This window comes from Carassius gibelio, chromosome B13 (assembly GCF_023724105.1).
Source record: "Carassius gibelio isolate Cgi1373 ecotype wild population from Czech Republic chromosome B13, carGib1.2-hapl.c, whole genome shotgun sequence".
Lineage (NCBI taxonomy): Eukaryota > Metazoa > Chordata > Actinopteri > Cypriniformes > Cyprinidae > Carassius > Carassius gibelio.
Window position 1 is genome coordinate 23173378 of NC_068408.1, and position 25438 is coordinate 23198815.

Sequence of the window (25438 nt, forward strand, 5' to 3'; positions counted from 1 at the left end):
TTATGAAAGTGCAGCTCAAAATTCGTCTTATTTTATGCATGAAAACAAACCGTATCTTCTCAGAAGGAGAGTAAACGAAAACACGTTGAAAACACAGAAATTGTGATAACTGGTAACTGGTAAGTGTATAGAAAAGGCGTTTTGGAGAAAGCATAGACAGCACTTTAGGAGAAAACCGAATCTCTATGGAATAGTTCATGTGAAGCCATTCATCGCAATACGCCAGATGCATATATTACAGAAACGAGTCTAAAATGGGCTAATTGTTTTTTGAAATGTACAGACTCTCTGTCTCTCTCTTCTCTCTCTCTCTCTCTCTCTCTCTCTCTCTCTCTCTCTCTCTCTCTCTCTCTCTCTCTCTCCTCCCACAGTCTGATTTCTGCTGCTGGGACTCAGTGTGATCATGTGACGGGAGAGCGCAAGAGGAGCTGGTCGGTAACGGAGGACCGAATGCCAATCTCATTGAGAAAGCGCCTTTATTGCGCGTGAGAGACGGGAGGGACAGACGTTTCTAGTGCTGCACGCATACACAGACGGACAAGACACAGGAAGCTCTGGGGAACTCGGGGAAAGGGTGCATTTTCTTCGCCACAAGAGGAAGTTAAGGACACATCTCTCGCTAAAATAAATCTTAAAAGGGGCAGTGGGCACGCGGGAGTCGCCTTTGCGAGAAACTTGTGGGATTTATCGGGAATTGTTTCTGAAAGGAGACCTGGCTTCCCTCTCCACACGTTTATATTTCATTTGGTTCATTTAATTTCATTTCATCAGCTGCCCTGAACAACTGTCATCTCCCGAATTGCCGTAGCAGCCTATTGCAGCAGCGGATTGTGCGTAAAGACAGAGACAGCAGCCCTTTCCGCGGACGAGTCAGGCACTTGCCTTCTTCACTTGCTTTATTTATTATTTATATCCAAGACTTTATTTATTTTGGGACTCTTTCCGTCTATTTTGGGGCGTCGGTGGTGATTTCTGTGGAATATGGTGGGGGAAATGGAAACGAAAGAGAAGCCGAAGCCGACCCCAGATTATCTGATGCAGCTCATGAACGATAAGAAACTGATGAGCAGTCTGCCCAACTTCTGCGGGATCTTCAACCACCTCGAACGGCTTCTCGACGAAGGTAAAGTCCGTCAAATCCCACCGAACGGTGCTGGAAACGGAGCGCGGTCGTTCGCGCTTAGGGCAAAGCGGTTAACAGTAACACTTTACATCGTCAGTTGTCAGTTTGATGTCAGATCTTCATCCCTGTTTTGCCAAACATACCACTCGTACAGCCTTTTAGTTTTGCTTTAAGAGCTGCTTAAGTTTACGCTCCCACTCGGCATCGCTACTTCTCCGTTGCAAGGCGATGACCTGTGGCTTGCGAAATGATTTCACAGTGGTTCTGCTGGTTATTAATTAATATTAATAATAAAAAATGTATGTGATTAAGACCGTTATGCAATAGGTTCATTTGACAGTTTCACTAGGCTAATATTTGAAAGACAGTTGTTAACTCTGAGACAAAAAAAAAAAAAAAAACGAAATAAATAAATAAATAAAAATAAATACAATTATAATAATAAAATCCGTAGCCTAAGTAAAATCCCTCTCATTTAAACTCTAAATTAACCAGTCTACACAGGTAGAATTCTATAAATTTACAACTGTGGTCGATATTGAACTATTGTAGCTCATCGGTTCGACTGGTCTTACAGAGAAAGTTGATCTTCCGGTAGTGAGTGAGCCCACACAAGCGAGAGAAACTGACTGTCACACCTCTTCTTCTGGACCGGTGCTATTTAAATAGTGAGCACCAGACCTGTTGTTTACCAAAATAACCCAACATAATGGCCCAGTATGTGTAAGCCAGTAGTTAAGTGTAGGCTATTAAAAAAAAGCCCAACATTTGTATGTAAAACAGCACACACAACAATAGCCTCAAACCTTTTTCTTTTTTTTTTTTTGCTTTATCTAAGTATAAAACATCAATATTTACAAGGCTCAGTTTGTCAAAATAGTCTTTTTATACAGTATGACATAGTTTAACTGTTGTTCTTGAGTAGTAGACCACTCAGTAATTTGTGGTTTAGGGTGAGAATTGCATGTAGTGTGGCACCAGGGACTCCTGACTAATTATTTTTAGAAACCTTGTAATCATCACCTGCTGTAAACTTTATAAAGTTCTTAATAAGGTTTAGATATTTCCCCAAACTGTGCTCTTTTTCTCTTTCAGACTGTTTTATACATATTATATATAAAGCCTTGGGCCTTTAATGCAAATTAAATCTATTTATCTATCTATCTATCTATCTATCTATCTATCTATCTATCTATCTATCTATCTATCTATCTGTCTGTCTGTCTGTCTGTCTGTCTGTCTGTCTGTCTGTCTGTCTGTCTGTCTGTCTAAATGACGCCTGTCATAGAGGGCCCTCTCTCTAACCACCTTCTTACAGTAAGTTCCTTTTATTCCTGAACGCAGAGGCCATTCTGTCATTGTAGACTGATTTTCATTGTTCTTTTGTTTTGTAATATCCTTGCCTATTTAACACATGCATTTTCATTTCTTTTGCTTTACGGAATTTCCCTGCCAATTGAAAACCTGTTGAAAAAAATAAAAAAAACAGTTGTCAAACAAAGCAAACGTAATTTCAGATCATGATGTGCTTGTAATAATTTAGGTCCTCTTGAGCAAACCTAAGTTCTAAATTACGTTTATAATTCTCCATCATTACACACATTACTCTACATTACCGACTCATTACTCATCATTACTTTCTCATTACAGTATGAGGGAGAGGGTGTCGCTATATTTTTGAAATCTTTAAACGCTGCCAACCTCCCTCGCTCAAGTTAGGAAGGTTGGTAGGTTTATAATCGCTGACACACAGTCCCAAATAACTGTTTTCCGCCTGGTGAATCATCTGCGCCCAGCATGCCATTCCAGTCCCTTGGCATCCACAGTTAAACACCCGAGGATCGTATTCATCTGCAAATCACAGTGGAGTGACGTAAGCCTAATGTCTCCTCTGTGATGTCATTTTAAAATGTCAGTTTCATTTTTAGACTCATAATCAGAAAAATTCTTATTTGTCAGTTTAGAAATCCATCAAAACGTGTCTTTTACACACTATCCCGTTAAACTTGCATTTCGGACACCATCATACTCCCCCCGGGAGGGCCTGCGGCCTGGCTTTACACTGTGCTTTGTGAATTGCAGCAGTTTCACAGTCGCTTTCTTGTTTATTTCTTGTCACTCACATTTACAGCCTTTCCCTCTGGTCGAAACTAGCTTTCTTCTCTGGATAAAGCCGATGATGTTCGCCTGTAACATTACCCATGTAATCAGAGCGATGCGGCTGATCTTACCTGCCAACATGAAGAATATTCTGCGTTTCACTTGCGAAGTATGACTCACGTTGTGAGTTTTCACAGATTTTTATAAAGAGAGTTGGTGAGAATCTGGCGTAGATGTGTGTCATGCTGTTTAATGCAATCCTTTTGAGTAATATGCCAGTTAGAGTCGTTTCCTCCACCACACATTATGGGTTTGTCACAGTCTAGCTTGTGCCAATCTGAATTAATAACGCTGTCAAGGGAGCACACACTCCGTCAGACTGAGACAGCGAGTTAATCTTGTGCTCAGGATAGTGAACTGAGCAGTCGGTTTCACTTCCTCTATTGAACCATTGCAGAACTGAGCCCTGACCTCTGATAAACAGGACACACTGCTCAGATCTGCATGTTAGGAGCATGCTAATGTATGCCTCTGATGCCTTTTAGAAAACTAATTGCAATTGGTCTTGATCTTTGGTGGTTATGAGATCAGAAAATGTGCTTCTCTGGATTCATAGAGAAATGAATGTCCTGTTGTTGTGCTACAGTACTGCAACTCAGACTGCGTGCTTCAACATCTCTCTATATATATAATCCTTTGTAATTTCAGAAGCTTTGTCGCTACAGTGGAACCATCACCAAAGCAAGGCTAAATCATCAGCTTTTGCAGAGCTCAGCTCTATTATGTTCTAGAATGAAGCAGAGAAGGTAAATTATGGTCTTCCGCCCATGCTGGACCGCTACATTGATCATACATGAAACTCTTTTTCTGCACGGATCTGTGAGAATGAAAATGGAGAGATGAACTGAAAGTGTTGAAAATCTGTGGCATCTTCAATAATCGCGGCAAGCGATCGCTCAGTAGCTGTGTGAGACCGCATGTGTGATATTCCCTGTGGGGTGCTGTAATATCCAACAAATCTGGCTCTGTTTGGATGAGAGTGTGTGAATGTGTGCGATTGTGTCGGCTTGCATCCATCTCATAATGTGCATTCATTTTACACTCTCGTTTGTAATATCACATAATCGGATGCAAACGGTAGCTTGGGAGCACTTTGGATTTTAGGCGATTGCTGTCATTATCACTATGAGAGCGCTGTTAATTTTTGTAAATTACTCTAGATTACTGTAATCTACTGAAACTAGAGATATAGACAAACTGTTATATCCTCTCATAAATTGCTATAATGGTATTATTGGTATCTGTTTTTTTCCCTAATGAACATTTGGGATGGTGCTCATTTAGTGGGTGTAGAGCCAGGCCGTTTATATTATCAGGATTTTCAAAGGTCACAGAGGCCACTGTATACTGATGGAGTGTCTGGGATCCTTTATTGTTATTGTGCCCTAGAGCACTTCACTTTACCCTGGGTTGCTCCATGGGGACTGTCCTTGTAGCTAGTAGACTACTGTATGATATATATATATATATATATATATATATATATATATATATATATATATATATATATATAGATAGATAGATAGATAGATAGCTGTTTTTTGTTTATTGTTTTTTTGCTAGTTACTAACTAAAATTATATAAATGCATTTCTAATGTACCCTCATTTCTGCAGTTCTCAGAACAGTGAGTCCATTCTACTAACAGTAAGTAACTTTGCAACTACATGTCAACTAGCAGTCATTAGTAGACTGTATTAGTATTAGTAGACTGTATGCTAAATATATTCTAACACTTTATTTTGATGGGTCCACAACATACAACATACTGAGTAAGAAAACTTTGCAAGCATATGTCGACTTATTCTGCTAACCCTAAACCTATAACAGTCTACTCTGGGAGTTAGTGGACATGTAGTTGCAACTTAATGATAATCATTTGGCATTTAGTTGCAAAGTTACTTATAGGTAGTAGAATGTCTAAAGTGGCCTATCAAAATAAAGTTTAACTAAAAAAGAAAATAGTGCTAGAATTACAGTGTTAGTGTATGTGAATAGGATCCATTGATTCATTGGACAATTCATCCTTTAGCAAATGCAAGTGTATATCATAGACATTATTTGAAGCCCCTTGCAATAGTCAGTGTTGTAGAGAGTCGTTTCTTCTCGCTCTGAAGGATACAGTGGCCTTTAGATATGAGACGTGCGACCGGCCCTGGCATGTCACCTGTGAGCGATGCATTTGTGTGAAGCAGACGTGATGCTCACAGGCTGATGCACAGACCAAGCGTAAACCCCTGCCCCCGTTAGTGCAGATGAATGCTCTCAATGGGCAACAGGAGCAGTCAGCCATGCTAGGCCATGCACTCGGCGCTGTAATAAAGATGATGAATTTAATCAGGGGAGCAGCCGCTGCCATCAGTACAAGGCCCATAAGGCAAAGTTGTGCTGCTGACATCCATAGAGAACAGAGTTAGTTACTGTTTGAATAGAGACGGTAATAGAAACAGAGATGTATGTGGGCCCGTAAGGCATGGTAATGCTCAATGGTCATTCATGGTTTGTACACCAAATTGTTCTTTTATGGTGTCGTAAAAGGTTTCTAAATAACTGACTGCTGCAATTTAGTGACTAGAAGTACATAATATTTAGTATTCAAGGCACTCGAGTGCAATGTTCAAACATTCTGAATTAAATTCAAGATATTCTTAGTTGTAGGATGTCAGGCCTCAGACAGCATGGCAATGAACCACCCACAAACACTGACAGTCTGATGCATATTGCACAGAAAAATGGCAAGAGCTGGCTGAAATCTGATTGGCTGACGCTGTTCTACTGGGTACACCAGTCTGTCTAGAAAAGAAGTCCTGTTTACAAGATACGGAGTGCTTCTGGGAACAACTATTTACCTAACATGCCAAAAATGTCCAGTTTTGTGGCATCAGATCTATTTTGTTTTGTTTTGTTGGAGGCACTTAGTAGCAAATATTCAGTACTAAATGTCCACAAACAGATATTTGTAAAAGCTTGGTATCTCTAATATATATATATATATATATATATATATATATATATATATATATATATATATATATATATAACATTTTTTTTTTTTTTTTTTTTTTTTTTTGAGGCAGGTCGGTGTTCTGCAAATGTTTTATGACAGTTAAGACATTTATAATATTCTAGAAGATTTCCATTTAAAATAAATATTCTTTTGAACTTTATATTCATCTAAGGATGACAATTCCCAAAAAATAATAAGCAGCACAAATGTTTTCAACATTGATAACTTGAGCAGGAAATCAGCAATGATCTCTGAATAATCACGACACTGAAGACTGGAGGAATGATGCGGAAAATTCAACTTGGCATTACAAGAATAAACTACATTTTAAAATATAGTAGAAAAGAAAAAGGTTTTAGTTTTAGCCTCTAAATGGCATTTCAACACAAAAAATTGACTGTGATTGGTCACTTTTAATGTCTGTCAGAACGACCTTTCCTAAGTGGCTGTACACTTATACAGATAGTCAAAAGATGATGGGATGACTAACTATTGGGGAAGCTTTGATTAAAAGAAAAAACAAATAGTTGGTTGACAATAAATTAACAAGATGCAGGGCTCTAGAGTGCGACCAATTTGGTCTTAATTTCTCAATGGTGCGATTAAAAAAACCTGAGGTCACACTGGTGAGAAGCCGCATTGACAAATACAACAATCCTATCACACATGTAGTTAACCAGGGAAACAGGACTCATCAGAACAACAGGTTTATTGCTACCTAAACAAGACAAGCACATTAAGAGCGGTCATTAATTTTTCACTCAAATTCACATAGAGAAAATCTGATGTGATGATAATCACCCTCCAAGGACCCATTTTAATGACTTTGCCTTCTAAAACTTCAATACAAGGCGCTTTCCTTTCAGGCTCCTTGAAGATCCCATGAGGACTGGAGAAGCACATACCCCACTGACAATTAGTCTAAGTGTTCACATTCATCAGCTAATTGGAGCAATTAACTAATCCTGAGGAGTTTTACTGGGGTCAAAGTCAATTTACCCAGAATTGTCTTCTTTAGGACTCTGTCATTAGTTGTAAAGTAGTTGTCCTTTCTGAGCTACTTTACAATCCCTCTCACTTTGTGGCATTCAAGGAGTAGGAAATGAGCTGTGCACTCATTAGGAGCTAGAGATGGAGAGAGATACTGGTGACTTACAACACCAGAAGCATCTCAGTGCAATTCAGGGACATTCAATTGAGTGTATTTCATAATGTATACTTAAATAGAAATTTGGAAAAATCGTAATGCAGCTCTTTTCCATACAATGCCAGCTCATAGTGATCTTCTCCTTAAGAACCACTGTGACCATATAATTGAATCGGTAAAACAGATAAAATAATCTGAGTCTGATCATAAATCCCATAAATTGATCTGGGGCCACATTCTCAAAAATCTTAAGAAAAATATGAAGTTCTTATGCTTTGGTTCTCAAATGCCTTCCTAAGCATAAAATAACAGGATATAGTGTTGACTAATTTTGAAACCACTTTCTTTTTTAAGATTCAAACCAAGGTTTTTTTTTTTTTTTTTTCAAAAGTATCTTTGAGACAAATAAATGGCTTAATATTCATAATTTAATTTAATGATTTATTGTTAAGAATGAAATACATTTTAGTACTAAAAGGTATCGATATAAAATCTCTACGTGTTTCATGGTTGTTAGAATATTGCCTTGTGAGAGCTTAGCAACATGTTAACTAATTGTTGAGTCTTCTGTGTGGTGTACTATATTTGTGTGGCATATAGAGCGTTCTAATCCAGTCACTTATGAGATCTCATTTTGGATTCTGCATGTCTTAACAGATGTCATTTTGAGCCTTTCAGTGTCACTCTGATAGCCTCTACATCTATATTGTGACTATTTACAATTTGATTACTGTTTGCAAAAAAAAAAAAAAATGTTTGCAGCCAGTCACAGGCAGATCCCTGAGGTGGGTTTCACTTCATCTTACATTCTGAGACCTGCTGTGTGCCAGCGACTTTAAGTTTAGCTTAAGATTAGCTCTTTGCATTGATATGCACAGTGATATTTTGAGATGCTCCAAAAGCAAGAGGTGGTGATTGTGCACTCAACGGACACAACAGGTTAATAAGGTTAGCATCAGAGTGTAGGTCGTGCTATTTCAGGTAAGCAGGCCTTCCTTAAATCTTCTGAACATCATCATTTCCTGTCACAAGATGACTTTGAAGGGTTATTGGAGCAGAAGTAAAGAACACACACAGAGAGACTGTCATCTGACAGTACTTGATGTGCCAGAGCGCAGGGGTCACAGGGTCATCGTGTCACAAAGTCATGTGCCCCAGTTCTCCTCACTCAAAAGCAGCGCCAGTTCATTTCAAGGAGAAATCAATCACATGACAGCCCCCTTCCATTTCTGCTTCCATCAGTTACTCTATACATCATTGGGGATTATTATGGCCGGCTTCCTGTGATGCCGTCATTATTAGTGAATACATCAGCGTTGAGCTTTATAATGCATTTACATCCCTCATTTTAAAAGCACTCTGTGTAATTGAAACTGTTTCTCACAGACTGCTGACTAAGTCTCCAGCCCGCCACGGGCTCTCCGGGAGACTGGGTGAGAGGAGAATGTGAATAGAATCTACCTACACAGACAGAGTCGTATTGATTTCAAAGTAAGAGGGTGAATGAAAAGGCAACATCTGAGCTCGTTTATGTCAATAGATTTTGGTCTCCTGTCGTTCCTTATCCTTGCCCATTGCCTCTTAGAGTGAAATCCTATAACCTGAAATAATTCATATTCCAGCGAGATGGTGCCTGAGAGCTAACATGTTAATCACTTTTACCTTTAAAAAATGTTAAAAAACGTTTACCTGCGTTTAAGTGCATTGTTTGTCACTATTGCTGTATATGTGGACTGCGTTATTATCTTATAGATGGCTGTTTATGTGCCAGGCCATTCAGTTTACACAACACCATTTTCAATTAAAAGTTGAAAACTTTTTATGTGTTTTGGATTTTCATTTACACATGCATACAACATGCATTACAACAGCATTTTGAGGCCCTGCCAATGCAAACTTTAGAAAATGTGTTTCAAAGTGCAGGTTTTTTAAACCAATACTTGTATTGTCTCTGTGTAAATTACAAAAATATGAATTTGTGGAAACTGTGGGGTCGTGCACATGCATATTACATGTTTTGTCTATAGGCATGCGCAAGTACTTAAGTTAGTAATGCAAATGTGCACAGGTATGTAACATTTCTTTAGAAAGTGACATCGGCAACTACATCCCTGGCATGCATTATACAGCATTTTTTGTTGTTTCCACGGATTCATTAAACTAGGAAAGTTTTACACCATTGGCATCTGTGCACAACATACTTTTAATCAACTCTTCTCAAATTCACAGGATGTCCTGTAAGAGTAACCTCAAGTATAGTTCAAACTAACCATGAACATGATCCACTGGTTTTTGACAACCGAGTCTTCATGTTGATCAGGATACTGATCATTTAAAACCAAGCAAACTTCAGTTTTATGAAACATTTTGTTCATAAAGTGTGCTAGAAAGTGCTATATAGCTCAATAGCTCAAATATCAATTGGATTCATGATAAGTTTTTTAAACTTTACATGTTGCTTAAGAACATCACACACGTGTGAATACTCTCAATATCAGCATTATCATATCGAAATGATTGAAAGCCCATATTGGTCGACCAGTAGTTGATATTGCACTAAATATCTCTTAAACATTACTGAGGTTATCTGGTAAAAGTATCCAGTTATCTCTTTTTCCACCTGAGATCCATGTCAGCATGTTGGTCTTGCTCAGACCTCTGCTGTTCTTGTCGTTGGGCTATTTTTTCAGTCTGCTCCAGATTCGAAGTTAACGCTTGGTCAGATTTGAGGATTGTTGCTGCTCGGGTAGCAAAAGGAGATTGATGTGTTTACCTTTCGTCAGCAGCACAAAGTTCAAGGTACGGGAGAGATATTTAATTGAATCTAGCCTCTTCTGAATGATTTTCAAATGTTCTGGGCTAGGGCCCAAGCAGATGCCTTTTAAAGGACACGGTGGGACCATCTAGAGTGCCATCCATTAGACTCTTCTGTTTAATATAGATAAAGAGCAATTCAGGCCATCTGAGAAATGATCGATTCCCTTCCCTACTTACCGTGATTTATCTCATACCGTTTGCACACCAAATGTGCATTTTAATTCTTTGTTAAAGGCTAACAGCTCTCGCAGGTTTTTATATAATATCCGTACGCAGCCCAAAATTTCCCTGTTGATATTATCGTCACAATAAAGCCATAACCACCCTTGATTTGTTAAATCTGGGCTTGCCCGTGTACACCATAGATTTACAGTTTCAAAGTAATGAGTTTTGTCATACTTCTGTAGGATTTTAATCGTGTTTCACACTGAAAGCACAGTATGGATCTGACTTTTAATAAAGGGTAAGATGTTGACACTAAAAAGTCATGTTTTCAGCATAAATGTGACCTTCCGTTCGAAGAGCATGTGATATGTGTGGCTGTTCATTTCTCTTAAATTAACCTATTAACTCTTTACCGTCTCATCCCGTGACAGTGCAACACAATTAGGTGACAGCCAATCAGAAAGGCCAGAGCAGAGAGGGGATTTGCATGGTTCTGTGCTTCATTTCATTTGCTAGCTGATATACGAACAAAGCTGAGACTGTGTGTACCTGTCATCTGATGTCCATGTACTGTATGGAGTACCTTGTCTGTCTCTGAAAAGACAGCTGCAGTCACCAGCCTTGTGCTCATCTCAGTGCCTCTGTGTTTTGAGTTTTTCACACAAATTGAATGTCTCAGCTGCACAGAATTATTCTGTGTTTTTTGACAACTTGACTCATGCTTCCTCGGTTTTTCACAGTCCTTTTAAGTAATATATATTAATTCAGTGATGCCTTGATAATCCTTGTTTAGAATTGAGTTATTTTTTAGAGACGTTTAGACTTTATCAAACTGTTGAGTTAGATGTGTAATGGAGTTTTAAATAAGTTGTTTAATAGAGCTTTGATGTGATAATTGTGCTTGAGGTCGTTTGTAACAGAGTTTTTAGGGGTTATCAAAGGGTTGGCTTAGTTGTGTTGTGGAGTTTTGAGGTGTTAGGGTTGAGTTAGTTGTGTAGCAGAGTTTTGAGGTGTTAGGCTTGGGTTAGTTATGTAGTTGAGTTTTGAGGTGTTAGGGTTGAGTTAGTTGTGTAGCAGAGTTTTGAGGTGTTAGGCTTGGGTTAGTTATGTAGTTGAGTTTTGAGGTGTTAGGGTTGAGTTAGTTGTGTAGCAGAGTTTTGAGGTGTTAGGCTTGGGTTAGTTATGTAGTCGAGTTTTGAGGTGTTAGGGTTGAGTTAGTTGTGCATTGGAGTTTTGAGGAGTTATTGAATAGTTGAGTCAGTTGTGTAGTTGCGTTTGCAGGGGTTATTAAAGGATAGAGTTAGTTGTTTAGTTGAGTTTTGAGGGGTTATTGAATAGCTGAGTTAGTTGTGTAGTTGAGTTTTGAGGTTTTAGGGTTGAGCTAGTTGTGTAGTGGAGTTTTGAGGAGTTATTGAAGAGTTGATTTAATTGTGTAGTTGAGTTTTGAGGTGTTAGGTTTGAGTTAGTTATATAGTTGAGTTTTGAGGTGTTAGGGTTGAGTTAGTTGTGTAGTGGAGTTTTGAGGAGTTAGGGTTGAGTTAGTTGTGTAGTTGAGTGTTGAGGTTTTAGGGTTGAATTAGTTGTGTAGTGGAGTTTTGAGAAGTTATTGAATACTTGAGTTAGTTGTGTAGTTGAGTCTTGAGGTGTTAGGTTTGAGTTAGTTTTGTAGTTGAGTCTTGAGGTGTTAGGTTTGAGTTAGTTGTGTAGTTGAGTTTTGAGATGTTAGGTTTGAGTTAGTTGTGTAGTTGAGTTTTGAGATGTTAGGTTTGAGTTAGTTGTGTAGTTGAGTTTTGAGATGTTAGGTTTGAGTTAGTTGTTTAGTTGAGTTTTGAGGGGTTATTGAATAGTTGAGTTGTGTAGTTGAGTCTTGAGGTGTTAGGTTTGAGTTAGTTGTGTAGTTGAGTTTTGAGGTGTTAGGTTTGAGTTAGTTGTTTAATTGAGTTTTGAGATTTTAGGATTGAGTTAGTTTTTGTAGTTGAGTTTTGAGGGTTTATCAAAGAGTTGAGTTGTGAGGTGTAGTTTTGAGGTGTCATCGAAGGGTTGATTTAGTTGTGTAGTAGAGTTTTGAGGTGTTAGGGTTGAGTTAGTTGTGTAGTTGAGTTTTGAAGTGTTGGGTTTGAGTTAGTTACGTAGTTGAGTTTTGAGGTGTTAGGGTTGAGTTAGTTGTGTGGTTGAGTTTTGAGGAATTATTGAAGAGTTTAGTTGGTTGTGTAGTGTAGCGTAGTTTTAAGGGGTAAGGGTTGAGTTAGTTGTGTAGTGGAGTTGTGAGGCGTTATCAAACATTTGAAGGGGTCCGTTTGTTTAGTATTGAAAGGCTGTTTGAAAATTGAAAATTGAAAAGGCTATTGAAAGGTTATTTACAAAAGTTTTGATGTCTTGTTGAACAACTGAGTTAGTTGTGTAGCGGGATTTTGAGGGATAATTTAAAGGCTTGGTTAGTTATACAGAATGATTTTTGCTGTGAGTTGTTAGGATTTGGTTGTTCTGATAAAGAGCCTGGAGGCATGTGAGGTGTGTTTGTGTGACAGAGTAGCCCATATGCTGGCCTCGGTATGAAGCCCAGCAGGATCGAGATTCATATTAGCTTAGTAGCACTCACCGCTAAGAACCATCATTTCCTCTGTGTCAGCACCTCCTGAGGCAGCACACACATGCACACAAATACTGTCTCCTTTATAAATGTGCCTAAACAGCACACACACACGTACACACCGGAGTTGCCCCGAGGCCTTGGGCTGCCTTTTCTGGCTGATGGGATAAACCCCTTCCCCCCTACGTTTATTTAAATGGCACCAGTGGCGTTCTGAAAAGGAAGGTGCTGCCTTGCACTTTTAAATAGGGCAGAAATCATTACATACAACGAGCAAGTAGACAGATCTAGGTTTTTTTAACACACAAGGGCATTTACACAAGGGACAAAAGCACAGAAATATATGAACATGCAAATTCATTATGGAGTATCCACTCACTGTGAAGTCCTGGAACGAGATGCTGGATTTTAGTAGGTTTGAGTCTTTCTGGTCATGCAGTACAGTCTGTCATAATATACTAGATAACATATTAAATTCTGTATATAAAAATGTAAATCACATTAGTTTATTTTATCACAATACCTTAAGTCAACATAAAATTACATTTAAATAATTTAAATTCATTGTTTGATTTGAAACAATGTTTTCATGTGTCTAGGTGCTGAAATCTGAATGAAAATTTTTTTGTGTGAATGCTGTTTTATAGTGTGCAAAACAAGCCATCATTAGTGTATAGTGTATTATTAGTGGTTATAATTAATCAAATGCTTCATGTTAAGTTAAAAAAAGAAAAAGTTTTTATAGTAATACTTCCTCAAACTACAACACAATCATATTCTTTAGTTAGTTACAGAGCTCAGAATATCCCGCTTAACAGAAATGACCCGTTTGCATGTGCATGCTTGTGTGTGTCTTTGCAGTGAGTGTGTTCTCTGCACAGGAGAGCTGGTGTGTGTTCAGACACTCTGATGCGCTCATGTCTGGTCCCTCCACAGCACACTGAGCTAATTGAAGTGGGTCTGTGCCAGAGCTGGTAATGCACAGACCATATCCCCCTCCTTCCTTTTCATGGTGGGGCTTTGCGCCACTGAAGCATTCCCATTGCATTCTGGGGGAATTTTTCCCTCCAGGCACAGGTGGCTGCTGTCGCTGTCCATTGATGCGGTAGTGCGGTAGGACACAAAGTGTTGCGTCAGTGCACTTCCAGTCTTTCACACACTTAACCACAAAAGTGTGCATGTTAGGTTGAGAGGAAGCCCACAACCTTCCTCCTGACATCCAGAATGCCGTTTAACCCTGACTGGCGACAATCTGTATTTGCCAGAATGTGTTGTTGCGTAGGACTGAGTTAGCAGTTCTCCAACTGTTAACTTACTGACTCACTCTTTATTTATGGCATCATGATAAGATTCTTTGGAAAGACACTCAAAAGTTCTTTTAGCTTGCGAATTCAGGCGTCAATGGTTGAACCAGACATATTGTAAATACTGTACATAATAACTCTGGCCGATGACATGTGACAATATAAGCAGATGCAGCCCAATGTCATGAATAAAGTATATTGTGTTGGTTGTATCATGTTTCATGGCAGTTTTAAAGTGGGATGTCCAGTAAGTGCCATTAAATAGCATGTAAAAAAAAAAAAACATTTGTGGCAACCTTTTATTATGTCGGTTAAAGCATGTATGATGGCAGTTCGAGTGAGTGGTACTAAAAGGTTAATTCTTTATTGTGCTTTGAAATAACATAGCCTACTACTTGCGGTACTCCCTACCCTAAACCAGGGGTGGATTTAGTGAATTGGAGGCCCTAGGCAATGCCTATACATTTCCACACATTTACCTAGATCAACCTAGGTTCCTTTTATGTTGTGATACTTGCTGTTGCACAATGGTGCCACATTGTTGTGTCCAATATTTCTACATTTATTATGTACATGTTATAATGGGATTTATAATTTTATTCATTTAGCAGACACTTTTATTATTTCATGTTGTAGACCACAAAATAATTTATTTACCATTGAGATACATGTTTTAACAAAAAAATAAAAAAATAAAAATAAAAAAAATAAAAATTATTATACATTTTGGTCTGAACAAAAACTGCAGACTGGATTATTGAAAATGCACATTAATTCTCTGCCAGTAGGAGGTGCTTTTGGAACATCAGAAATATAGTTTTTTTCCCTGGTAATGGCTGTAAACAAAGCAGCTCAGCTTGTAAATGATACTTTATAAGGTAAAATGCAATCAAAACTTTTCTGAAGACAATCAGTTCCCTTCAGAGGTTCATTCATATAAAAACTTGAATTAGTGAGAATGAGAAAAGTGTGAAAAAATATAGCCTATATTGACGAGGAAAGTCCACTGATGAGTTTCCAGCGTAAGCCTACGTTTTATTTGAGTCATTTTAACTTAAGGCTGTCAGTCAATTAAAATATATAATTGCGATTTATCACATGATAGTCATTATCTCATTTGGACATTCAGAAGCGCCGTAGTGTACGTGATTACGTCATCGCATTTTGACAACATTGATTCGTCAGAAAAAAACAATGCTTTCGTTCCTCTGAGCCAAACAGAAATGATTGTTGACGCTTAGTCCCACCCCCGTGCCCAGATGGGTTCATACTGTTCCATATTAAACCTATAAGTAGTCTTTTGAATTACTACTTAACATACAGCTTTGTCTACATGACAACTTTGTTATCATATAACACTCTTTCAATTTTCTTTAACTCATTAAAATGTTTTTGGACACATCTCTATTGTTAGTTAACAAAATAGGCCTGTTTTTCACTTAAAAGCATCGATAACAATATTGTAATAAATGGCTATAACTTGCTTGGGGAATGGCATATGTAAACAAAATTTTATTTGGAAGTGTAAAACACCCAGACACAGCTTTCTAAAGAAAAATATCCAAACTTTAGGAGTTTCTGTTTGAGTACACAGTAAAAAACACCCAACTGTTCCTTGAATTTTTCTTAAAATTCTGTAATTTCATTAATCCTTAGAGAAAACGAAAGGAAAATTGAGACTTTAAATTAGTTAAACTTAAACTGAAAGTTCTCCTGTTTATAACTATATATGGCACTTGATGCTGACTGCTAGAATAGGTCTGAAAAAACAAAGAAAAGTGCAGGTGTGTCAGGCACACCAAAAATGATCTAGGTCTTTAAGGGTTAAATTAATACTTTTTCCCATGGTTTTACAGACAAGGCTTAAGCTAGTCCCAGACTAAAATACATATTTGAGCTGTCTCAACTAAAAATATCTTGCTCGGACATATCTTAAATTATATCAGTGTGATTGTTCTGTGTCAAGATGCACACCTGTAACATTTTCTTCTAAGCCATTTTTGTAAAAGTTGCATAAATATCTTAATTTTACTAAGGCCTAGTCCTGTTTCATAGGTCATAGATGTTTTTTAAAAAAAACATAGAAATACTAAGTTCCTATTACTTCTCTATCTTTGCACTGAGCAATTCACGTACTTAAACAAACCTGTTTGCATTTTCGCAAGACGGCAGCTTACTTCTTCTGAACATGAAAAAATGTACATTTATTATTATTATTATTTGTTTGCATCTCTGTGCCACATACCGTATTTTGATGCAGCTGAATTAAATTTTTTTTTTATTGTTTCTGTTGTCAGACAACAGGATGGATATGAATAGTGACTGAAATGCAACCCATTAAGACTAACCAGCTCTCCCTTCCAAGATATTAATCTTCACAAAAATCCTGATTTATAATCATGCCTTCGTCTGATAAAATCAAATAGGCTACACATAAGACAAGACAATAGATGTGCTGTGATTTCGGCTATACTTGCATGTAAAGTTAGAGGAGCAACATATCTGTGTTTTAACTGAAAGCACAGCTCCTTTCGACCGCTCGATGAACAGAGCAGATGCAGAGAGTGAAGTATTCACATGCGCTGGGAAAGAGAGACCTCGCGCTCGTGCTGCAATCAGCTTCAGATGCATAATATTTTCAGTTTCTACAAGCAGGATACACAAGAAGCACGTTCAACTTGGACACGCAGATGGTTGTCGTGGTAATAAACACCGTAAACAGCAACCTGTCCGCGCTTGATGCACATCTTGTATATGAAAAGCATTTTAGGGGCACCTTGGCTTTTAGGGGCCAAAGGCAGTCGCCTAGCTTTGCCTAATGGGTAAGTCTGCTCCTGCCCTAAACCTAAACAATAGTGCTAACCATGCCATTTTAGCTTGTCTTTGAGTCTTTTTTGAGTTCATGTTTAACAGGACTCATTCATGAGCAGTTGGAATCCAGCATGCAAGTTGGTTGCATTCATCCACTTTCAGTTGCTAGCATGTCTCTTATGTCTTATCTTAGCGATCCAGCTCAGCTGTCTCATTCTCTGGAGGAATCCGGAAGATTCCATTCAACTTGTCTTGCTGTTTGCGTCTCATCCACCCCAGCGGGCATGTGTCCTCTTTTAATCCCAGCGCTGGTGTGTATGTGTGTGTTTTTTGGAGGGCCGGGCAATATTATCATTCCGAGGAGAGCGCAGGCCCAGATGGCATCTCAGTTTGAGAGCGCGCCCTCTTTCTCCCTCCTCGCTGCCATCTTCGCTCGTGATGCAGTCGCCTCTGACAGAGCCGCGTAATTACAAACACAGAAGGATGTCATCTACCCCAGCTCTCTCTGTCTTTCAGGATGTTCTCATCGCTCTGTCTTTTCATTCTCTCCTTTCTTTATGCTCTGGAAAGTGTGTCAGTAAAAGCCTGCTTTGCTCATGTCTGTGGCTAGGTCAGGTGTAGCTTTTATTCTCAGTGTCTTCTTTGTAATATCACTATCTTTCTGTGCTGTCATGCTGCTCACTTTTTTCTTTGCCGTTACATGATGCCCAGAGCCACCTCTGCGACCACCTTCAACAATAGCCAATTACTCTTACTGCTGAGTGTGCGTCTTTGCCCCAGTGGAGTATCAGTCGTTTCCTTTTGTGTTTGTGTCATTCGTTGCTCTAGAGACTTAATTGAGTTCTCATTTGAGCTTCATTTAAAGTTGAAGTGCATGTGGAATTTCTAAAAAAAAAAAATAATGATTGACAGGTGATGAATGACAGGTGTCCTTAGATTTTCAATATTCATTACAATTTTTGTTTTTCATTTTTCAAGTTTTAGTAGCAATAGTAGAAGTACATATTTCGATCCAGCTCTAATTTATTATTATTTCAGTTTTATTTGATTGATTTTAGTGCTTAAACTTATTTTATTTCAGTTAGTTGCCAAAGTAAAATTTGTCATTTTGTGTTTAATATAATACTTATATATTTTCCCCAGCATTATTTCAGTTGAATATAAAAAATGATTTGTAAAAGTTTAAGTTTTAGTTATTGATAACACTGATTAACTGGTTTCCTGACTAATAGATAGTGTTTAGGAAACCTGTTTCAAAACATACAGTACATATTTCATTTTACACTTTTATGATGAAGTCTCCATTTGCTCTCAATTTAACTTGCCTTTAAGCTTATATTTGTGTGGATATGTTCCTCTTCTAATGTCTCTTCTGTCTCTCTCTCTCTTTCCTTTCACCATGTGTCTCTCCATGCAGCGAGAGTCTGTGATGTTGTACTGCATCCATCTGTTCAGATGAAGGCCTTGCCACAGGCACTGCCACCTATAGCGCTTTGTGATGTCACCACGCGGCTATCATTTGAGCTGAAACTGTCATCTGGTCGGACCCTGTGATTTACCAGCTATTTGATTAATATTAAGAAAGCCCGGGTGTCGGCGATCTGTCAGCGGTGATGTTGACGAGGCCAGCGGAGGCACACGGCTGCAGCTGGCGGTGTGAAATTCTCTGATTGAGCGGAGCTGTGATTACGATTGGAGATGGCTGCCGAGATAGACTTGAGCGGTTGTTGAGGGTCATTCGCTCTCGGCCTGGGCTAATAGCTTGCAATGGCGCTGAAAGGCGAATGTGATTGTGGGAGATCTGGAAGGCAGATTGTGTTGTACTGACAGAGAGGATGGATCGGGTGTATTGACTGGGCATCGCAGGGATGCATTTGAGTGTCCTTTCCTTTCTAGACTCTGGAATCAAGAACTATTTTGCAGGACTGCTGAAAAGACTCGCAGGACTTGACATCATCATATGTTTTATATTAGTTTGGAATGCTACAATGTCCCTTGGACTGCATAAGAACAACATTTAAATGGTTAAAAAATCTTTGAAAATGACGGTTAGGTGTTTATTGATATGTTTTTTCCAATTCTGTTAAGTTGTAATTCACGAGAACTCTGATTTGATTACATTCCTTCTCATGTTACAGTAAAAATAGCAATGTTGTGAAAAAATGTTACATTTAAAATGATTTTAAGATATATTAAAATGAAAGTTTACCCTGAGATGGAAAAGCTGAATTTTTAGTCTTTAGTGTCACAAGATCCTTCAGAAAGGTTTTTATTCAGTTTTTTATGACTATAAAGTTCAAAATAACAGTATTTATTTAAAATAGAACTATTGTGCAACATTCTAAATCTCTTTACTGCCTGACTTTTATTCAATTTAAAGCATCCTTTATGAGTAAACGGATTCATTTCTTTAAATAAAACTATATATTCATTCATCCTGTAATACGTGAAAATCAGAGGTTGATAATCCAAAAACTGTTCTCAAGTAAAATATATAATTACTCAAGTAAAAGTAATAATCTTAATAGTTATTTGAGTAAAGTAGTATATGGCAATATATAAAAGTTTATGTAAAAGATAAAAAAATTCCCCATTCAAACTTTGCAAGTTAAAGTACCCACCTTTACATTTTTTAAAAAGATTATGTAACTTTGTTAAATCCCAATTTACTAAATCCCTCCTATTTTAATCAGAGGTAGGTACCTCTGATTAAAATATGAGGGATTTAGTAAGTTCAGTCAGAGAACGATTTTGACTGATTTGCTCAAAATAATCATTTGTTATTGAATCATTTACACTGGTTTTATAGTATGATTTTGATTTAACTAAAAGAACCAGTTCATTTGTTCATAAATATGCCTATACTGAATTGATCATTTTTCAATTCAGACAGACAGACATCTTTTTAAACATGTGGTTGTAAATTCAGCAGGCTAGGGGAAAAAATGCTGATTAAAACTTTTAGGTGAATTATTTCACCCACGTTGAACTGCTAAGTTTGCAGGTAAATAGCATCTAACCAGCAATAACTAGCATAAACTAGCCAAAGCAGCTTGCAGATCAATACAGGTTTCAGCTGGTGTCTTCAGCAGTTTTCAGTAATTAAGTTCTGTGCATACTCCACATCTGTTCTGGGGGCAGGCAGAGGGGATCTATCACACCATGGGCCGACCGTGTAGGTCTGTGCTCGTAATGTGTGCGAGAATGTGTATCAGTATGTGCGCAGGTGGCTGTTGCGTGCTCAGTAGTGCAGAAAGTCCAGCCCTGGAGGCCGGTGCAGGAAAATGATTGAATTCTGAGGGCAAGAAAGCTGACAAATCACTAAAAAACCCTTTTAAAACGCTGTAATAACGCTGTCCATAAATCACCACTGACAGTTTAATCATCCTCGGATCTGGGGCCTGATCTGACCACCGGACAGCCCTCCCTAATCAGCCAACGAAGAAAACAGCCCTGAGCACATCATGCATTCTCCTCTGCTTATGCCTTCAGACACTCTGAATTTGGACGGGAGCATCTGTAAACGTCTCCTCATGGTCCAACATGATCAGACGGTATAATTAAATCACTTAGCGTGCTCTTGCTGGCATTGGCAAATGAGTTTGACTGGTCTGAAACAAAATGTTTTCCTATGGGTTTTTACAGCTGTTAGCGGAGTGAGAAACTCAGCAGCCTTTGAAAGCTGGAGGAGAATGGAGCTCAATTCACAGTTGTTAGAGCCAGCGGAGGATGTGCGTTTACTGCTCCAGAGCGGAAGAGGCTAATCCTCGGCATCTCTGCTGGGATATACGGACTTAACGGCCTCGGGGTATATTTGTGATGCTAATGTGGGAATCTGGATGGGCTGGCTGGTGTTTATCATTGTCATTACAAGATACTTGTTGCCAATGCCAATTTTTCATTGAAATCACAATCAGAGCCTTGCCTACACGTATGGTATAGTGTGTGTATGCATGTGTGTGTGTGTGTGTCATTTAATTTGCGACACTCTCCAGTGTTATGAATAATGTGATACAATAGGACTAGCTGGATGACTGTATATACAATGCAACAATAGAAATGAGTCAACTGGTAGACATTCAGCAAAAGTCTGACAGCAGGCAGAAAACTGTCGTCCTCTCACTTCCAGTGTAGATGGCATTGTCGAATTCAATGGGAGCAATTTATGTAGTGCATTAATGCAGAATTCATATGATGCTTGGTCTTTGGTCTTTGTCATATGATGCTGTGTCTTTATCTATGATTATATAAAACACCTTCAAATGCCCATCAGTCAGATTTACAAAGTATTACTGTTTTCAAGCTTGTTTTAATGATATGTAATGTGAAGCAGATGTTGCACTGAGCTTGATTTATTTATCCATTTCTTATGAATAGACTTGTCTTTTGTTTGCATCAGTAATGTTGAAAAAAAAAGCAATCATCAAATGAAAAGTATTTTTTTTTCTTCTGTAAAGTATGTAATTCAGTTGATATACAGATTTTTTATTTACACCAAATCACTTGAGTGTACACGAGTGTACACATAAAGTGTATTATTATTTTTCTGTGTATCTAATTAACTTACTGATTCATTTTACTCAACGCACTAGTCTTGTTGCACTTTACATTTTGGTTTGTTTGTTCTTTGGTAACACTTCAAAATATGGTTCAGTCATTAATTAATAAAATGCAGGAACAAATGAGTTACAATATTAACATTCGGTAACACTTTAGAAAAGGGATGACTTATTCACCAATAACTATGAATTTTCAATCAATAAATTCCTAATTTGCTGCTTATTAATAGTTAGTAAGGTTGTTATTACTGTTTAGGTATTTGGTAGGACATTAATATGTGCTTAATTACAACTAATAAATGGCTAATATTCTAATAATATGCATGCTAATAAGCAACTAAGTTTCAAGTTTCTGCTATTAACAAGAAATTATGATAAGCATATTATTTTAAAGTAATGAGTCAAGTGTTACTACATCCTTCTAAAGAAACTATTAACAGTATTCTGAAGTAAATATCATGGTAACCTGTTAGTAATGACTGAAGTGTTACCAGATATTTATTAGTAATTATAATCCAAATTTAAACTGTACAAATAAACTTTAAAAGCTTACAATGCCTTCACTATAGAGTTATCACATTCCAAATTATTAATAATCTGATCAAATTTGAGTACTTATTAGTGGGTTACCATGATCTTCACTGTAGAATGAATTGGTGACACTTTCGAATAGGGAATTTTTTTTACTATTAACTTAGAATTGTCCCCAAACAAACTTCTAATTTGCTGCGTATTAATAGTTAATAAGGTAGATGTTAAGTTTAGGTATGGGGAAGGTTCAAGGGATCTAAAATATTATGCAGATTAAGGCTTAATAATATTTGCCTTATAAGCACATGCTCTAGTAATATGCATGCAAAAAGCAAGTAGTTAATAGTGATATAGTGAATTAGTACAATAGTTTACCAGTTACCAATTAAGTATACACTATGTATTTTTTCACATTAATGATAAAACTGAAGATAAAGTTACTTAATAGGATGTATTTTTTAAAAAAAAGTACTGATTACTGTACTGAGTACTGAGCCACACAATCATAATTTCTTGTTAGTTACTAGTAGTTAGCAGAATGTTAATACTCATCTGTTCCTGTGTAGTTATTCATAAATGAAAGAACAGGAATAAGTAGTTATCTGGAACAGAAATGAAAATCAATGATATGACTAAAGTTATGCTTCTGAGATTTTTGTACAGTTTGGTAATACTTGAGTCATTACTAGTAGGTTAACATGATCTTTACTTCAGAATACAGTTCCATAGGCTAATAATTCCTCAAGAAGGATGCAGTAACACTTGAGTCATTAGTTATTATTTTTTTGTTTTTAACAGTTTCTTGTTATTAGGAGTAATTACTAGAATACTTTTTTTGTAATTATTCATGACAAAAAAGGTATTCTAAAGTTGTTGTTGTTGTTTTTCACATCTTAGGCTTGTATTATTTTGACTCATTTGGATATATAGCATTGGATAAGTTTAAGATTAATAATAGTATCTCTATACATTTCATCACCTACAACAGAGTATGTCAGCAGTGTATTTTCATCTTTTATTACTACTGTGCTTTATGGATGCAAGTTTCTATTTATGTACATAAATTGCTTTCCCTCCTAAGTTAATGGAAAGTAACTGGTCTGCTCATACTCCATTAATTACATCCATTTTCACAGATCCATGGCCATCCCTGCGCACACTTCCACATCAGCGCCAGTGTTTAGATGCTGTAGCCATCACTCTTTCCTCAGAGGAAACTCTCTCAATGCCACTGTCTTTCTTGGCAGTGGCCTTCGATGTCAATGCAGAAAGCTTAAATCACTTTTGATAACAACATTGCCATAAAGCCTGGAGTCTCTGCCTCACTAATAGCCATCAACAGGGCCTTTTTAAGCTGCGATTTATTGAGATGAGCGCAGACCACCATTAAACAGACGTTTAACAGATAAATGTCTGTCCATGGCAGCCTCGGTCCACAGGCTATTATTATGGAAAGCTGTCTGAATATTTTCTAGATTGCTTAGACCACATTAAATCAAAATTGGAGTTTTGTGGCTTTCGGTTCACGTGTATTAGCTTTGAGGTCATGTAATATAATCTTAGCCTTCTGTATCATGTTTTAGATGCAGCCATTAAATGATCAACACGATCAAAACTTTGCTGAAAAACCTGTCGTACCCGATTTTGGTTTAGACTTTTTATCAAGTAAATGGGGTTTTAGTATAATTGAAAAATTGTTCACCTTCAGGTCAAGTTTCACATGTCTTTTGCTTTTGCTTTGTACTGAATAAAAAATTGTTAAAAAATCAATGTAAGAATACATTTACTGGAGTGAAGCAACTCATACTTGATTATCCATACATCACTTTTAAAAATCATATTAAAATCTGAGTATCAAATGCAATGCATTTTTGTTGATCATCATTTTATTTCATTGAATTATGTCTTGCCCCACAATAAAAACTAAACTAAACATTAAAATATCTATAAATAGTAAATATCTCATTGATTTAGATCAGAATTTCATGCTGTGGCCCTATAAATATCAGCAGCTGCACCACATTTCATATTTTGGCTCAGTTTGGACCTCTGAAGAAAATCAAGGTGTTTTTCCTCCTCAGTGACAGCTTCATATTCTCCTTCATCTTACTGTATGAGCCATAAAAGGCCACATTTTAATTTTTAGATGTTCTCTGATATATATCTAAAGATTCAATCAACTATTCCGTAAGAATAAATTAGATTTTTTAGACTAATATTTCATATGCCTGGTTTTATAGGGTTAAAAGTTGGCAAAGCTAATGTTTTTGAAGAGATATGCATGTACCGCTTCAAGAAGACGCACCAAAAATATTCATGACTAATGTTCACAAACAAAGCTTTCAGATTTAAAATAAGAACAATGAAAGAAAACATTACGGCCTCTTAAAACTGCATGTTTTCTTAATGAGGACCCTAAAGCACATCTGCCGTGTCACGTGCGTGTTTTTCTAATTGTTCACATTAGGTGTAATTACAATTTCAAGACAGATTCCCCATGACCCCACAAGAAGTGTCAAATTTACACCGTACTGCAATTGAGAAAGGACACAATGGTGTACATTCGCTGTGTCCTTGTTGTGAGTGTGCGGAGTGTGCGATATCATTGTAATTACATCTCTCCCTCAAACCGACCTCTTCAATTTGCCTCGGAGAATTGCACCAGAGGATTCTTCATCCAGTAATAGAATTACACAACAGTGGCAGCAGCTTGGGACTGGGATATTTAATGTCTTATATGAAATATTAACAGACTTGGTTGTTTTAATTGTCTTCCCCACCATATTAGAGCCCTCACTTCCTATCTGACTCACTGGCTCTCTCTCTCTCTCTCTCTCGTTCCTCATTCTTGTGTTTTTCCTCAGAAATAATAAAGGACGGTTTCATAAAAGGACAGTTATTACTTACTTTATTAAGTGAAGGAAGGATCACATGTAATAACAGTGATTACCTGTTCTCCGTCTTCCCTCGTTCTCCTCCAATGTGTATTTTTTTTTCTTTTAAAATGCCTTCTTTCATTGTCGTTTAATGTGCAGAGATGACCTGCTTCGTATACAGCAGGTTGACGTCTGTGGTCCAACATATCACCTGTCACCGGAGCTTCCTTTATTATTAATCAACAACAGCAGAAAGACTCTTCTGCTTCTGCGGCTCTTTATGGTTCATTGGAGAAAGAGCAAAGCTGGTTGCTGTGGAGAGGCAGTTCTCACCAGCACCTCCTGGCTA

General features: G+C 37.5%; 1 protein-coding gene across 5 annotated transcripts in view; it reads left to right on the plus strand.

Annotated features, from left to right (window-relative positions):
- Window positions 1-387: 387 nt before the first annotated feature.
- The window catches only part of LOC127969884 (protein quaking), a 100336-nt gene continuing 75285 nt past the window's right edge, over window positions 388-25438 (plus strand). For 4 of the 5 annotated variants that reach the window (XR_008156387.1, XM_052572013.1, XM_052572015.1 and 1 more), the window contains exon 1: window positions 389-1123. Coding sequence is in view for 4 of the 5 variants with exons in the window: in XM_052572013.1 (XP_052427973.1) it covers window positions 982-1123 (142 nt within the window). In the remaining variant the exon portion in view is untranslated. Of the gene's footprint in view, window positions 1124-25438 lie in introns of all 5 variants that reach the window. The other variant, XM_052572014.1, reaches the window with a different exon arrangement.